Source organism: Populus nigra, chromosome 6 (genome assembly GCF_951802175.1).
Source record: "Populus nigra chromosome 6, ddPopNigr1.1, whole genome shotgun sequence".
In the NCBI taxonomy this organism is placed as follows: domain Eukaryota; kingdom Viridiplantae; phylum Streptophyta; class Magnoliopsida; order Malpighiales; family Salicaceae; genus Populus; species Populus nigra.
The window spans coordinates 19,618,516-19,636,359 of record NC_084857.1 but is presented as its reverse complement, the minus strand read 5'-3'; the positions used below and the strand labels follow the sequence as shown (position 1 = coordinate 19,636,359).

Genomic DNA, 17,844 nt, shown 5'->3' with positions numbered 1-17,844 from the left:
ACCTAACTCATAGTTTTAAAATACTTTGAAAAAAATTTGAAAATTTTTAATCATGTTCACTAATATTATCATATATTAAAACTTATGGAGCTCTCCATAAATTTTAGGGTTGATGAAGTGAGAATCTTGGTGCTGGAATACATTAGAAGCCACGGCATGGCATTTGCAGCATGGAGTTTCCCATCCAAAACCAATGCTATTCCATTTTAAAACAATAAAACGAAGGGATCAGATCACTCCCTACAGTGTATGCAATGCTAGACGCCATGCAAATCCAAATGTCTAAGGACAAAAATAACATTCTTCGCAACACTGGTTGAGGGTTTTGAGAGTGTAGTTGTGGTTGTTTTTTAAAATGTTTTTTATTTAAAAAATATCAAAATAATATTTTATTTTTTAAAAATTATTTTTAACATCAATACATCAAAATGATCTGAAACCACTAAAAAAATATTATTTTGAAGCAAAAAAAGAATAAAAAATTTTATCAAAAATATTTTTAAAACACAAAAATAAACATGGTCTCAAGGTTTGGGTCCTGCACAGTGCAGGACCTAAGTGCGTGTTGAGTATTGTTTAGTGCAGGACCCAAAATCCAATTAAATCTTTACGTGTACAGGATCCAGTTTGGTGTTGGGTCCTACACAATGCATGACCTAAATGGATTTTGGGTACTACACAGGCTGGACCAGAGGGGGTGTGGATCCTGCCTGTGCAGCAGCCAAAATCCACCCAGCTCCTGGGCGAGACAAGCTACCTTTAGCTAGGAGCCTCTTTCTACTTCTCCATGAAAACAACGTTGGACTTGCATTTGTTAAACACATAGCTAGCCTTCTTTCTAAGCTAGTTGCGGAATGCAAGACCTAGAATAGCCTTGGGTCTTGCATGGAGTTCGACCCAAACAGGCACCCTGTAAAGTGTAGGACCCACAATACCTTTGGCAATATAATTTCTTTACTTCAAAATAATTCTTTGGAATTTTAAAAATAATAATAATACAAAAACATAGAAAAAATTAATTTAAAGCAAAGAAAAAAATTAAAAATTTTCAAGACATAATCTCAATATATTTTTCAAAAGAAAATATTTAAAGAATAATAGGAAAACATAGAAAAAAAGTAATTTATCAAAATATGAACCTGCAATTGACCCGGAGTAAACCAGTTAATCTACCGGGTCAACCCAAAACTCGGGTGATCCAGTAAAACTCTGGAAGGGGCCCTTTTTTTCAATAGTGTTTTTTCTCATACCCTAGACCCTTTGTTTTTTCATATTTTTTAAATACAAAAAAAGTGACATGACGAGTTAAAAAACCAAAAACTAAAAACAATAGACAAAATATCCTCTTTTTTATTTTGTTTATAACTCTTTTAAATTTTTATTATTATTTGACCCGTGGCAACGCGCGGGTTACATAGCTAGAATTAGATCTTAGATTTCTAAATATCATTATTTGTATTGAAAATATTATTATTTTTTAATTATAATTATATTAAAACTAGTAATATTTATAACACAAATAACTATATTAACAAACCCAAAAATATTTATAACACATATTACTTACAGTACTTGTTTGCACTTCCTGGAGAGTTCCTTTCCTGCCTCAAGCTGTTGTGGCCATAGAGTTTTTGTATATTTTTTTTTGAAAATACTGAGATTGGATGCGGCTGGGCTGTCAGATCCAACAAGAATATATTAAGTTTGGTCTTGCATTGGGCCCTGTCTATCAGCCATGCCCAGGTATTTGGGTGTGAAGCACTGACAAGACCCGTTTATTTTTTGTTTTTTAAGTCTTGCGGCTGGGATGTGACCTTCTTTTCCTCGCGTCGTTGTGGCCATAGAGATAGTAGAAGGTTTGAAATTTTTTTAAAAAAAAAATTAATATGATTTATATATTTTGGATTGTTTTAATGTGCTGATATCAAAAATAATTTTTAAAAAATAAAAAAATATCATTAACATGTATTTTAGCATGAAAAATTATTAAAAAAATACTCGCAACTATACTACCAAACAAGCTTTGTCGGCATGTGAGAATTGATTTCTTTTTGGGTCCTGAACAGTGCATGACCCAAATTGCTTTGGGTCCTTATATGTGCAGGATTTAACTGGGTGTTCGGTCTTACTGTTGCTGGACCCACCACTGCATGTGCAGGACCAATTGGGTGTGCCTAAAGTAAAAGAGAAGAAAATGGTAGAGAGACTCGGCACTTTCAGGGCCGGAAAAGAGCGATTCATTTCCGGCCTAAAAACTTTATTAGCCTTCGCAGATGAGTTTTTTTCTAGCTTGATTGCGAAGCATGCTTTTGCTACTCCATCTAAGAAAGGGACTCACCCACCTCGACGAGCTTCACACCTCACATTAAGAGTGTGTTTGGTATTGCGATAGCGATTGTAATTGTGATTTAAAAAAAGTTATTTTATAAAAAGTACTTTTAGTTGAGGTTGGTTTGAAAAAATAGGTGTTTGGTTAAAACTGTGGTTGAAGAAAAAGTAGTTTTAATATGTTTGGTTAAGAATGCTTTTGAAATTGAGGTTATAAAATAATTTTAAAAAATATATATTAATATTGATGGTTTTTAATTTAAATATTATGGATTTAACTATTGCTATTACATCATGAAATAAATCACACTTTATATATAAAAAATAACTTTAAGAAAAAACTATCTACAATTTCATTACGTACAAAATTCATTCGACAAAAACTACAAAATTAGGTAAAATATTATCAAAAATAAAATTAAGATTACAGTACGAGTAAATTTAATTCACCTTAAACTAATTTAAAAAAAAAGTTGTTGTTCACGTTCACGTGAACAGTGCAAGTGAAATTAATTAAGTGTACTGGTTTTTTTTTTTAAAAAAAAACCCTGTTCACTGAACAGTGGAGCTTGCCTCCACTGTTTTTAAAAAAATGCCTCCACTATTTTTATTTTAAAAAACTGTATATATGATTTTTATAAACATTATTAGCCTAACCAACCAATGGAAAAACACTTTTTTTTTTTATTAAAGTATATGATGTAAATCAAAAAAAAAATTGAGAGCTCCATTAACTTTAATATAACAATATTAGAAAATGAAATTAAAAACAATAAAAATCTTAATTTGAAGTAAAAGGAAAAAGATTTTATTTTTAAAAGTATTTTTAAAAACAAAAACAAACATATTCAAATAAGAAAATCCAACCGAATCTTAAATGGAAAAAAATTCTTATATGTCATTTTTATGAAAAAAAATACAAAATGAGATTTGATTTCCACGCATAAGGATCCCAGCAAGACCCAACAATGTTAATTTTTAACTTTTTCAATATATATTTTTAAAAATATATATTAAAGTCGTGCCTCGAAATTTTTTAATTTTTTCCTTTTCTTTAAATTATTTTTTTCCTATGTTTTTGTATATCCTAGCGACTTAAAGAAGTCATTAGCAAGTCGGCATGACAAGAGCTTGCCACATAAAACTATACCTGAGAAAATTTAAATTTTTTAATTTTTTGATTTACTTTCAATTAATATTTTTATATATATTTTTGGTATTATTTTTCCAATATATTTTTTAAATATATATTGAGATCGTGTCTTGAAAATTTTTAATTTTTTCCTTTCCTTTGAATTATTTTTTTTCTAAGTTTTTGTATTATTTTTTAAATATTTTTTTTGAAAAAATATATTGAGATTGCATCTTGAAATTTTTTAACAATTACCATTATTATTATTGTTGTATTTGTTTCAAAAAAAATATTATGGTAGAAACTTTGGCTAGAAAAGTTTAACATTATTATTAATATGATAAATATTATTATTTGTATTCTAAATAGTATTATATTTATTGTAATTAAAAGTATTAATATTAAGAATAGAAGAAAATTAAAAAAAAACTAGAATAACAATTATCATTACTATTATGCTTAATACTTTGTTTTTTAAAAAATTCTTACTGTGGAAATTGTGGTCAGACAAATTTAATATTATTGTAAAACCCCGGGTAATATTATTGATATTAACAAAATTCAAGATTACAAAAAATAAGGGAAAGTGATAAATAATATGAGAAGAATGATGATATATTCGAGAATCTGAATTGAAATGTTTTGTTCAGGTGTTAAGATATATAAATAAATAAACATGAAAATGCAAATAAAATTTTTATGACAATGAATTTCACGAAACTGAAGGCACCAACAAGTAACTTAGTAAAATTTGAAACGACTAGGGTAAAATTTGGTATAAACAAGCGTTAGAATTAGAAGAAGTTTATCCAAAAATCACAAAAGTTACTATTGAGTAACGTAGAAGGTATTTTCAAAGTGCAGGGGGTACTTTTTAAAAAAAGTTAAGTGTTTATGCGCGCGCGCGAGTGTGCCGGATGAAAGAAAAAAAAAGAAGAACTTGATTTTCAAAGGAAAAGGGAGCTCGCTCTCGGTCAGGAAAGAAAAAAAAAATCAAGTAAGAGAAAATTTCTCACTTTAAAAGTGTTAAAGTTTTGGATGTTACTTGATAAAGTGCTCTCACACTTTTAAATAAGATTTTTGAAGAATTTGTAATTTAAATTGTTTGAACTTTCTCAATTTATTTTTATTTTTTTAAAAAATTATTTTAAATTGAACTTCACATAAATGCATACCTGTTTAACTTAATATATCAAGTTTCTGTTTGAAAATGTGGTAAATACTATTTTTTAAAATGTTTTTTTGCTTGAAAATACATTAAATTTTATTTTTTTTAAAATTTTATTTTTGACACAATCATATCAAAAAGATAAAAAAACATAAAAATAAATTAATTAAAAACTGAAAAAATTCAAAATTCTTTTAAAATACAATTGAATCACAATTATCACCTAAATCAATTTAAAACATTAGAGAGTTTAAATATCACATTTAGTCATTTATCATGCACGGGCCATCCTTACCATGTCCATGAACATATCCTTACCCCAAGTTTCCCTGCAGGTGAACCTACTGCTAACACACAAAATCCATACCCAAAGGTTCGAGTCGACAAACCTAACCATTGACCCAGGGCTAACCAGCTTCCACATGGGGCGGGAATAAAAGGCGGGAAATTCCACTTCACCCCAAAACACGAACCTCAAAAGCGCAAATAAATAAAATAATGAAAAAACCTAGATAAATTAGCATGCGTACGTGCGTGCGTGTGTATATATATATATATATACATATCCCTAAACTTCCAAACCTGCCCTTAGCCCTCTCATTCTACTGCCTTTGAAAGTCGCTTCGAAAAATCCAAACACAGTCTCTCTCTAGAAAAAAAGAAAAGAAAAGCTGGTAACCCTCGATCTGCGAGAAAGAGAAGAGCAAATTTCTCATGGCGAAACCTTCGAAGCAGCAAACATCATCTGATGAGGCGATGTCTTCGGAGGAAGAGCCAATTAACGAGCAGGTCAGCGAAGAGGAAGATGAGGAGGAGATCGAAGCGGTGGCTCGCTCAGCTGACTCCGATGAAGATGAGGCTGCCGGATATGCTGAAGGAGACGACGGCGAAGGAGACGAGGCTGACGAGGTAGTTTTACGGTCTTGCCACTGGAAATGGTTGAAAGTTTGTTATATGTTTGGATCTAGTTAGGGTTTTGGTGTTTCAAGGATTTTGTGGGGCAGGGCTAGGTTTAACATTTATATGTTACTGGGAATCTTGTAGAGTACATATAGATGGCTTGTTTTTCTGTTAGGTGTTTTGGTGTTTTTTTATAGCGAATGAGACTTGCAAAATTAGTTAAATTAGGCTCGAAAAGGTGGAGGTGCTGAGAAATGAGTCATGTAATGCGATGACGCGAATAGGTGATTTTGTGTTTATGTTGTGATAACACTGTGTTAATGGGTTGCGGGAAAAACTGAAGGAAATCAAGTGAATTAGGAGAGTTGGTATTTGTTAATTAAATTACTTAGATTCACATGCATTGTTTTTCCCAGGCCTTTTTTGGGAGAGATTCCTAGATTCAATGATGGCTCTTTGGTTATTGATTATTCTGAAGTTGTGGTTAACTGTATTGGTTTGCTTTTGCAATTCATCTCGGGGTGTTTTGGTATATATTATATCATGGCTTGTACTTTTGAAATGAGTTTGATGATGGTTTTTTTTTTGATTTTTTTGAACGCAGGAAGTAACCAACAATGAAATTAGCAAGCGTGAAAGGGAGAGACTCAAAGAAATGCAGAAATTGAAGAAACACAAGATTCAGGAGATACTGGATCAACAAAATGCTGCTATAGATGCTGATATGGTATGTTTGTTTACAAGACTACTCAATGTATATCTGTTGCATGTAGTATATGGAAAAAAATGTTGGATAAGTTTACTTAAGTTAGCTTAATTGCAGAATAACAAGGGGAAGGGGCGCTTGCAGTATTTGCTGCAGCAAACTGAGTTGTTTGCTCATTTTGCTAAACATGATCAATCATCATCCCAGAAGAAGGCTAAGGGAAGGTATACCTGTTGTTTGTAGAAGATCCCTTCTCAAAAGAATTCATTTTGTTTTTTGACAGGAAGAGCAAGAGCTAATCATTGAGATTTTGGGCTATCTGAACACATACTTTGTGAAACTTATATACTGTAGTTGTATGATTCAGTACTTTTTTTGATGCTATACTTGTTGGAAATTCATCTAACAAACTAGTGTGTTGTTAATTGCTTGCTGGAAACTTTTCCCTATTTGAGTATAAGTATCGACGATGCATTAGTCATTTAACTGTGTTTTCATAAGATTCATGATTTATTTCAGAGATTTTATTGCAAAAAGGACTTTGTGAAAATCATAGAAGGCTAGGTTTTGGATGTCAGTCCAAGTAGTACTGGAATGGTGTTGATGGGCTGATGCGCATATTCTTGCCTTCATTAGCAAATAAAAAGCTGGGATGTGGAGAGAAGGGCATGCATCAATATGTAGCAGACCGTGATTTTCATTAATTTATCATGACAGTTTACTGAGATCATGAGTTTAATAATTGGACTTATCAAGCTGGGCAAAGATTGGTTAGACGTGCATTTCAAGCCTACTCTACTTTTTCATGCAACTCTTGCAGGAACCTTGATTTGCTTAGAGTGGACTGAACCGCTTTTATGCTCTGAATTCACCATGCATGGTTGTTGGCAAGGTTATGAATGCTGGTCATGCCTCAATGCTTCTAACTGTGATATACTTTGGTTTCATAATTTAATCTAGGGGTCGGCATGCCTCAAAAGTAACCGAGGAGGAGGAAGATGAAGAATGCTTGAAGGAGGAAGAAGATGGTATATCAGGAAACACACGGCTGGTGACACAGCCATCATGTAAGGGACCTTGTACATGTATTTTTTTTTATGCAAGCATGCATGCATACACACACTTGCATCTCTCTAACTGACTGTTAGATTAAGTATTTTGTAATTTTGTATGCTATTGATTTGGGTCCAAATACATTCCCCAGGCTGTTTGCATTCATACACATTTGTTATATCATGTATCACTGCATTTGAGTTATGGATTCACTAATATTCCATCTTTTGTTAGCTGGCTCATTGCTATTTCTTTCTTATTCCATCATTTGCTAAGCAAATGAGATGATCCACACTAATGGTGAAAAGATTTTTAACCTGACTGTCCATCCTTAACTTATATGTAACAAAATTAATGTTAGCTGAAGAATAGCATGCATCATTGTTGATGGGTGTCTGGCTAATTACATATTCTCATAACACCAAAGTATTTTCATTGATGTGATTGTTTTGGGGTAGCTTGATCTTGGTGGCTTAAGATTTATTTTTATTCTTTTCTGCAGGTATTCAAGGAAAGATGAGGGATTACCAACTTGCTGGATTGAACTGGCTTATAAGACTGTATGAGAATGGTATAAACGGAATTCTTGCAGATGAAATGGTATGCACTAAATAAGACATGGTCTTGGCGTTATCCTAATTTAAAAGTGCTTTTGGTTTTGTTTTCTAGAGTCTCAAGTAATTCTGTATTGTAGTTTTTTGTGCTATTAATATCATCTTCATTTTTCAATCCAGGGTCTTGGAAAAACCTTACAAACAATCTCTTTAATGGGCTACTTGCATGAATTCAGAGGAATCACTGGTCCTCATATGGTAGTGGCTCCAAAATCTACACTTGGTAACTGGATGAATGAAATTCGTCGTTTTTGTCCAGTTTTACGTGCCGTCAAGTTTCTTGGCAATCCTGATGAAAGAGTAAGTTGCTTTAGCTTTAAGTATAGTTTAGTAATAGTTTTTGCTGCATGTTTTTTTTTTAATTTCTATGCATGCATTAGTTGATAATACTGCATATGGTCTTTTTTTGGTGTTTTTGCCAGAAACATATACGTGAAGAGTTGCTGGCTGCTGGGAAATTTGATGTTTGTGTTACAAGCTTTGAAATGGCCATCAAAGAGAAGTCCACCTTGCGTCGCTTCAGTTGGCGGTATATTATCATTGATGAAGCTCATCGGATTAAGAATGAAAATTCTCTCCTTTCAAAAACAATGAGGCTTTATAACACTAACTACCGCCTCCTCATTACTGGAACTCCACTTCAGGTATTTGTTTGGATCTGTAAGGACATTGAAAGTTGCCAAGTTGGACCATACTGTAGATTTGGTTTACTTCATTGAGATTGACAAAATGTTGAGCGGTCATGAGGCTGCACAGAAATTTACTGTTTTTTTGTGCTATCTTCTGATTGCAATTACATCAAAACATTCTGTATAGTTTCTCTTACATAAATATAGTGTTATCTTATATTTTTTATGTGCAGAACAATCTTCACGAACTCTGGGCTCTTCTCAACTTTCTCCTGCCAGAGATTTTTAGCTCAGCTGAAACTTTTGATGAATGGTTTCAAATTTCTGGTGAAAATGACCAGCAGGAAGTTGTTCAACAACTGCACAAGGTAAGGAATTACCTTCTTTTGTTGAGCCTTGAAGGAAATCAAATGTCTTGGAAAAATATTTGGATTCTATTTATTTTGCCACAATTAGTAGCCATCTGATATGTTATCTCCATGGATTTTGCATTTCCAAGGTCCTTCGGCCATTTCTTCTCCGAAGATTGAAATCAGATGTTGAGAAAGGTTTGCCTCCCAAAAAGGAAACCATACTGAAGGTTGGTATGTCCCAGATGCAGAAACAGTACTACAAGGCTTTGTTGCAGAAAGATCTTGAAGTTGTAAATGCTGGTGGAGAACGTAAGCGTCTTTTGAACATAGCAATGCAGCTCCGAAAATGCTGTAACCATCCATATCTTTTCCAGGGTGCTGAACCTGGTCCACCATACTCTACAGGAGACCATCTTGTTACCAATGCTGGTAAGCTTCACCTTCTGGCGGATATGGAGTTTATTGATGTTTTTGTGCTCATAAGTTTGTAGCAGAAATTGGTCTTTATGTTTTCTTCCTTTTCCAGGTAAGATGGTTCTGTTGGATAAGTTGCTTCCTAAGCTCAAAGAGAGGGATTCCAGGGTCTTAATTTTTTCACAGGTAAGTTGTTCATAGCTACTGTTGGCTGGATAGCTAAGATTATGAATCTTTGTACACTAACATTTGAAATACCCCTCTGCAGTCTCTAGGCTTTTATGTTATAGTTCAATTACCTTATTACTGATCTCGTGGTTGGTTCTGCCTTTAATGCAGATGACAAGGTTGCTTGACATTCTTGAAGACTATTTGATGTTTCGTGGGTATCTGTATTGTCGGATTGATGGAAATACCGGTGGAGAAGATCGTGACGCGTCCATCGATGCCTTTAACAAGCCAGGAAGTGAGAAATTTTGCTTCTTGTTGTCAACAAGAGCTGGGGGACTGGGTATTAATCTTGCCACTGCAGATGTTGTCATTCTTTATGACAGTGATTGGTGAGGCTCTTTTTCAATCTTTCACATTGTGCTGCTGCTGCCTTTTTTTTTTTGTTTCTTGTTGAGGTTGTTGATGCGGCTCTTATTGTAGGAACCCACAAGTTGATTTACAAGCTCAGGACCGTGCTCATAGGATTGGTCAAAAGAAAGAAGTCCAAGTGTTCCGTTTTTGCACGGAGGTTCGCAATTGATCTTTGATGTGCTCAGGTAGAAGCTAAGTTATGCTAATTTTAATTCTCATTATGGTTGATTGTGAAACAGTATACAATTGAGGAAAAAGTGATTGAGAGGGCTTATAAGAAGCTTGCACTTGATGCCTTGGTTATCCAACAAGGAAGATTGGCGGAGCAGAAAAGTAAGTTGCATTTTCATTTTGAGCACTAAACAGTATTGGTGGCTAAAATTTTGCATGCGTGACATTTTTATGCCTTTTTCTTTCATGCAGCTGTTAATAAAGATGAGCTGCTTCAAATGGTGAGGTTTGGGGCTGAAATGGTTTTCAGCTCTAAGGATAGTACCATTACAGATGAGGACATTGACAGAATCATTGCTAAGGGAGAAGAGGCAACAGCTGAGCTTGATGCCAAGATGAAGAAGTTTACAGAAGATGCAATCAAGTTTAAAATGGATGACAGTATGTGAATCCACAGACAGATTGAGATTTTGACTGTTCGTGTATTTATTTGCTTGGTGATTTGAATGCTAGTGTACATGTAATAGTGCTGATATTTTTTCTGATTTCTGGCAGCCGCTGAATTATATGATTTTGATGACGATAAGGTAGGTGCAATCCTTCCATTCTTCTTAGGCAATGGAGGATATTCTGTTTGATCTCCATTTTTTTAGTAGTACTTTGAGGCTTGCTTTCATTACCTTATGTTCTCAGTGCCTCTATTTTGATTCTTATTGATGAAGGATGAGAACAAGTTTGACTTCAAGAAAATTGTTAGTGAGAACTGGATTGAACCTCCAAAGAGGGAGCGGAAGCGCAAGTAATGCTCCCCTTTACTTTCTTCCTTTATCTTTTGAGATTGAAGCATATTGGTTCAGCATTATATGACACATTTTTCTTCTTTGCAATCTTTTCTTTGATCAGTTACTCAGAATCCGAATACTTCAAGCAAACAATGCGCCAGGGTGGTCCAGCAAAACCAAAAGAACCTCGAATTCCTCGCATGCCTCAATTGTAAGTGCTTCTCAAACTTGCTGCTTTTGCTTCGGAATGGATATGGATTTTGAGATCCTGTGTTTGAATGTTCTTGTCTGCTGTTTTCAGGCATGATTTCCAGTTTTTCAACACACAAAGGCTTAGTGAGCTGTATGAAAAAGAAGTGCGCTTCCTCATGGTGGGTGATGCCATTGATCTCACAAGTTTTAATTCTGCCTTATCTAGTTGTTCTTTCAGAGGTACTTGTGCATCTTACTTATTGGGTTGCTTATCACAATTTCAGCAAGCACATCAAAAGAATCAACTGAAAGATACAATTGAGGTGGATGAACCTGAAGGTACTTTATCTCAGTTGCTCCCAGTTTTGTCCTCATTTTGTTTTTTCATGTCATTTTACTAATCATTGATTGATTATTGGATATATAGAGACTGGAGATCCGTTGACTGCCGAGGAACTGGAAGAAAAAGAACGGCTTTTGGAAGAGGTGAATGCAATTTCAAGTGTTGATTGAATAATTATGGGTCTCTTTACTTACAATTCATTTGTATAATTTCAGGGATTTTCCTCGTGGAGTAGAAGAGACTTCAATACCTTTATTAGGGCTTGCGAGAAATATGGTCGGAATGACATAAGAAGTATTGCGACTGAAATGGAAGGGAAAACAGAGGAGGAAGTTGAAAGATATGCTAAAGTTTTCAAAGAGCGATACAAAGAGTTAAACGGTAAGTGATGCCAGATTGTTCACTGTTCTTATTTTTCCTCGGATGTTGTTTATTAGTGGCTGTTGATAAAGTTCTCCTGGATTGAACATCATGCCTGTTAAAGTGGGGTCATATGACATTATTGGGTGCAAGGGTCCTCTGGTAACGGAACTGGCACCACCATGCTTGTATGCAAAACAAAACAACTGGAAATTGCTCATTTGGTTGCAATAACCTATTATTTGTATGTTTCACATTTTTTGTCTGCATGTACTGGTTGTTTTATCCTGGTCGCCTTTGTGTGAAACAGCTGTTAAAACTATGTTTGATTGTTACTGGTTGTAGATGGGTCTGGTTTTGGTTGGGTTTCTTTTGTTGGGTAACTTGAATTTTGTTAGTTTATTAGACCTTGAAAAGGATTAAACTATCTTTCATTTTCTTTTTTATTGTGGCATATGTATAGATTATGATAGGATCATTAAGAACATTGAAAGAGGGGAGGCCAGAATTTCTCGTAAAGATGAGATCATGAAAGCAATAGGGAAGAAGCTGGATCGCTACAAGAATCCTTGGCTTGAATTGAAGATCCAGTATGGTCAGAACAAAGGGAAGTTGTACAATGAAGAATGTGATCGTTTCATGGTGCAGTATTCTCTTTTCTTTATTTGTAGTAATATCATACAAACTGCTTGTTTATTTCCTTGAATTTTAAACATCTAGTGATGTTAAATGACCTTTTTGCAACACATAGATATGCATGGTTCACAAGCTTGGATATGGGAACTGGGATGAGCTGAAAGCGGCATTCCGTACATCGGCTTTGTTTCGTTTTGATTGGTTTGTAAAGTCTCGTACAACTCAAGAACTTGCAAGGAGATGTGATACCTTAATTCGGTTGGTGGAGAAGGAAAACCAAGAATACGATGAGAGGGAGAGACAGGCTCGTAAAGAAAAGAAGCTTGCCAAGGTTCTATTTATGATCCTCACTATCCAACCTTACCCACCAAAATCACATGCATTTGCATGCCGGGGTTATCATTTATATCATTTATTGTCCTTTTTCTTACACTTCATGTTGGGTTTGCATGATTTATGTGTTTGGGTCATCTTTAATCATTCACGCCAAAACTCTTTATGATCATCATATACAGCAGAGCATGACCCCGTCCAAGCGTTCCATGGGAAGACAGACCGACAGCCCTCCTTCCCTAAAGAAGCGGAAACAGTTATCAATGGATGATTACACAAACATGGCAAGTTTCAATCCACCGTCAATTCTTTTTTTCTTTTTATAATTTCTTTTTTCTTTTGAGAGGTGCTGTGTGGATAAAATTGTAGCTGATTTTGTTTTGCAGGGAAAAAGGAAGAAGTGATTTAAGTGTATTATAGGATTTTTTTAGGGGGTACAAACTTATACTAGTATCATCATGGTGAGTACCCCTCCATTTGTTAATCACAGCCCATGGTCTTTTCTTGTGGAGAAGGCCAATAACAAACTATTAGATCTCAACTGTTGCAATATTTTTATCTATTGCAGTTGGATGTTAGGAGGCTCTCTAATGAAAATTTATTGGGCGAACGGTTTAAGATTTCCCTGACGAAAGATGGATCTGCTCTCATATGTTTGATGTGCTGATCTGAATTTTGAAGCTGCAAAAGGTTCATGTGCTAATCTGTACAACCTTGCAAAAATTACAGTGCGCCCCCCCCCCCCCCCCCCCCCCCCCCCCCTGTTTTCAGCAGAAGTTGACAGAACAATAGTCGTCCGCCTGAATACATAATTATCCAGCTTTTACCAGCACAGAAGTGGCCATACGTCCAGGGATCCTAAACCTTTAGCAGGAAGTAAAATCTGTTTTCATCATATGTTTTTTTAGCAACGGGTAGTAAATTTAAATGTAGGGAGGCGCCCCATTTTTCTGGAGGTACTGTAGTTTCAAACTGGCGACTTTTGCAAATTATTTTTTGCTTCAAGTTCGAACTTTTCTTGAAGGGTCTGGTTTGGTTGTCTGTTGTGCCCGGGTTGAAGGAAAACATCACAAGCATCAGAATGCTCTCCAGAACGGTTGAGGCGAAGTTTCGCTCAAGGAAATCCAATCCCATAAACCACCATGTCCACATCTATAAACCGCTTCTTCTCCTTTTGTCAGTAACACTTGGGCAAGATTATGCAACTCTTTTCTTTATGTCTGAGATAATCCACTCCAGAACCCGTAAGTCGGTTTTCAGTGAAGAAGAGAACACCTTTACAATTCCAAAGGAGGACGTGAAATCATTGTGATTGAATACTTGTAATTCCAGAGGCACGGAACTGGTTTCTTGGTGCTCTGAGTTTGAACGCGTGTGAAACTGCCAGGAAATTTGTTGTACGGCGCCAGCATCAATTTGTTGATGCTTTAGCAACAATAGAGATTCTGGGAATTCGTCAAGGGCCGTCTTAATTAACATTAACAATGCCACGTTTACTGTAGCATTTTTCTTTTTTTAAAACTTTAGAAACAATGAAATTATAATTTGGCCTTTTTCAGCTGAAAATGTTGGCCTCCGCTGTGGGGATAATAAAACTTTTTTTTTACACAATAAAATAACTAATAGGAGAAAAAAAACTTTAAACTTTCATTTTGAATAATTATGACAATAAAAAATTAAATCTAGATTAATTTAATAAAGTTCAAATCACCATCTATAGTTTTGGAATTGGCTTTTATACCTAAATTCACTATCTCCTTGGTTTATAAGCTGTCAAAAACCTTTTCATATATCTTGTGACCTCGTCCTTAAAGTCATTATCCTCACTTTATCATTAAAATCATTGCTTACATCTCATTCAAGTTACCTCTTCGATTAGTCTCATTTCTCCATTCATCATTATTATTACTGTCTTCCCACCCTATTCATCACCATTTTAAACCCATGTAGCATTTGCATTAGTCTTTGAATTTAAAGTTTGAGGTTATTTGTCTACGTAGTTGGTAGTGTTTCACCATTTTCTTTCGCCATCACAAATTTACAAAATTCATTAATGGTAAAAAAATTATATTTTCTCACCAATTCTCTCATATGTTTACACTTCTTTCATGTTTCATTCAAAGCTTTTAATTGTAAGTGGTTTTAATATAAAAAAAGTTTGTATTGATGGCATTTGCAAAAATAATATCAAGAATGGACAAAGACACGACCAACATAGAGTTTATGATAAGAAAAATATTGTTTTAGACCCAAATTGCAATCTAACCTTCTGGATTAGATTTGACAGAAAGCAAATAAAAATGTTTTTGACGTAGTAACCAACCCAAAATAACTAAATAGATTGATTTTTAATGGTACTAACCTGAAATTACAAGACCTTTCAGTTGATGAACATAATAGATCATTTTAGACCCAAAATAACATTTTATGGTGTGTAACTTTTTTTGACTTTAAGAATAAACACAATTAACACATATAAATAAGGATAAACATGATAAGGAAAAGAAAACTAATCAAAACTAACTTATGCAATTCTGACCGAAACAAAGAATAAAGAAAAAGAAAAACAATTGTCATGGAAACAAATAGATAACAACAATAAGAAAGATATAACATGATTTCATAGCTTAGTTTTGATATCAACTAACAAGAACCTTGTGGCCACGTAACCTACAACAAATATGATAACTTCCTTAAGAAACTCAAATAATCAGGTTTGGTTAAACCTTGACTCAAGATTAACCTGTAACTAAGAACTAGAGGTATTAAATGATTATAAATGATGTTACAATGTCAATTATACCATGATAAGTCTGATTTACTCTTTGTACTAGTAAAGAAGAAGTTTGTTTAAGAAAAACTAAATTGTATTAATATCAAAAGGCTGCCTAAATTTGCATCAAAACAAGACATGATGTAGTCTAAGAATAATAACCCTAATGGTCTCATATTAGGTTACAAATCAATAAGGCTTAACTAAAACTCAACTAAGCACAAGTTTAATGCCTAAAACAAGCCTAAATATTGATTTTTTGGTCAAAACAAACCCAACAAAAATAAATTCTCTGAAACTAAAATATAATTATCCTAAATATAAATTAAAATAATAAATAAACCTTAATAAATATTCAGATTAATACAAGTTAGAGCAAAAACCCGAAAATCATATCCCCTTATATTGGATCCTTTGTAGTTGATCTGAAACTTGTAAAAGAAAAGGTGTCCCTTTGTGTCATCTATTAATCATCTTTCCTTACTTGAAAGATGTTATCTAGAATACTAAAGTTTCTTTCCTTGTTTAGCTGAAAGTATGATCTAAAAAATAAAAAGAAAAACAGCTGAAATATCTCATTGAAATAGTCCCATAATCTTTTTTTTTAATAAGGAAATCCAACAAGAGAAAGGAAAAAAATAATAAGAAAAGTTCTCCAATTCTAGTTGCCCCTTCTAATCCATGTTAAGGAATGATTCCTTGCTTTTAAAGGCCAAAACATGATGGAAAATAATTCTCATATGTTGTTGACTCTCTGATTCCATGTTAGGCATGGATTTCTTGCCCAACATGGAAAAACAATATTTCTTCTTCAAGTCAGCCCTTGTCGATTCTTTGTATCTCCCTTGAATATTAGAAAACTTCCTCTTACAAACAACTAAGTAGGTGTTATCCATGCATCCTAGTTTAACTAGGATATTTGATAAATCCTTGTAGAAAAATGATCTCAACATCTTAATTAATCCAATCCAACTTTGGATTCCATTTAACCCAAACTCATACACATTAACATAACTCAAATCAGACCTGATACAAGCTCCTAACAAGTTTATTTTGTTGCTCAAATCAGACCATATATAGGCTGCTTAAATCTTACTAAATGCAAGATTAATGGTTTTGGATTGAACCCCTCATCATACACAACCCAAGGCTAACCAAGCCTACTCTATGCTAAAACCCTCTCATGGTCAAATGGATTCAAAGCAAGAAACCCTTTATGGCTAATTGCATTTCAACTAGAAAACCAAGGCAATAAATAATGTTGGTCAAATAGCTTCCCATCCAAGCTCAAACACATAATTGAATGTTCAACATAAAAAATCATTGTCTAAATCATATCAAACCAAGTACGTGGGGCAATTTATTTTGTAAAAAAAATTCTATTTATTTTTTATATAAAAACACTACGGCGCTGGATTTGTAAATAAAAAAAAGGCTTAGCCTCGTGTTGGGCCTAATAATGTTTTTACATTAGAAGGCAAATGACACGTTGTCTGCTCTTTATTTTATTTTTTTAAAAAAAGAGGTGCAAGCGATGCGTATCCTAGCAAACACAGATTTTAAGAGATCTGCATTAGTTCTCCTTGACACTTTATAGACATATCTAAATGTATGATCCATATCGGCCAAGGGTTCTTGCTTTTAGACTTTGAACTCAAATCCATTCATCATAGCAAACCTATCCTAGAAAAACTAATTAAGAGAACACCAACACCTTAACAATTATAAGGCAAACCAAACACTAAGCAACTTACCTTAGGTAGGGCGTAGTAGGGGTGCTAATACCTTCCCTTTACGCAACCAGTCCCTTGTCTTAGAATCTCTAAAAGACCAATTAGAGTTTCTAGTGACCATAATATTAGGTGACGACTCCCTTATTTACAAAACAAAAACCCCGAAATCAATCCCCGCTCCCGGGAAGGGTCGCCGCAACATCGCGTTCATCGCAAGGGTGCGACATGTATATGAAGTTAAAAGCCTAGTTACATTTGTTTTGCGCATATAATTTCTAAGAGAAATCGGAAAAAATAGTAAGGTGGACATCAACAAAGTTACAATATCCATTTGCATGCGTTGCAAAAAAAAAATATATGTATAATCATTTGTTAACATAATTAAAACTTTAAACCTACTTTTTTTATTTTATATATACACCCCTAACTATTTTATGTCAAGCAAAGGCTTTTTGGCCCTTTTGGCTCGATAGTAAAGTTTATTAGGTATCTGGATTAGCTTGCGTGTATCTCGATTAATTCCATGAAAAACAAACTCAAGGTCTGACCAGTTGAGCTACCCTTCAAGGTTCCACGGTAGTGTTTCTTACTATTTCAAGATATAGAAAACAGAAGAAATAATAGAGATGTAAATGTATTTTT

At 34.1% G+C, this 17,844-nt stretch overlaps 1 protein-coding gene across 2 annotated transcripts; it reads left to right on the top strand.

Moving 5' to 3' along the window:
* Positions 1 to 5,215: 5,215 nt before the first annotated feature.
* Positions 5,216 to 13,399, top strand: LOC133696187 (ISWI chromatin-remodeling complex ATPase CHR11). 2 transcript variants are annotated; one of them, XM_062118294.1, is made up of 26 exons: positions 5,216 to 5,537; positions 6,133 to 6,255; positions 6,352 to 6,458; positions 7,195 to 7,301; positions 7,790 to 7,887; positions 8,022 to 8,201; positions 8,324 to 8,545; positions 8,764 to 8,898; positions 9,030 to 9,312; positions 9,410 to 9,483; positions 9,637 to 9,857; positions 9,949 to 10,036; positions 10,119 to 10,212; positions 10,303 to 10,491; positions 10,606 to 10,637; positions 10,773 to 10,849; positions 10,954 to 11,043; positions 11,134 to 11,203; positions 11,309 to 11,363; positions 11,452 to 11,510; positions 11,583 to 11,748; positions 12,191 to 12,369; positions 12,479 to 12,694; positions 12,882 to 12,980; positions 13,083 to 13,157; positions 13,265 to 13,399. In XM_062118294.1, exons 1-25 carry the CDS (start codon positions 5,343 to 5,345, stop codon positions 13,098 to 13,100), a joined length of 3,177 nt encoding a protein of 1,058 aa, XP_061974278.1. In that variant the 5' UTR covers positions 5,216 to 5,342; the 3' UTR covers positions 13,101 to 13,157; positions 13,265 to 13,399. The 2 variants fall into 2 exon arrangements, with proteins under 2 accessions (XP_061974278.1, XP_061974276.1); XM_062118292.1 differs by having other exon boundaries at positions 12,879 to 12,980.
* Positions 13,400 to 17,844: the final 4,445 nt, after the last annotated feature.

Excerpts from the sequence above, each read along its gene's own strand:
- LOC133696187 (XM_062118292.1), top strand. The coding sequence starts at position 5,343 with ATGGCGAAACCTTCGAAGCAGCAAACATCATCTGATGAGGCGATGTCT. Across the intron at positions 11,364-11,451 it reads TGAGGTGGATGAACCTGAAG|AGACTGGAGATCCGTTGACT; the intron begins GTACTTTATCTC and ends TTGGATATATAG. Across the intron at positions 11,749-12,190 it reads GCGATACAAAGAGTTAAACG|ATTATGATAGGATCATTAAG; the intron begins GTAAGTGATGCC and ends GCATATGTATAG.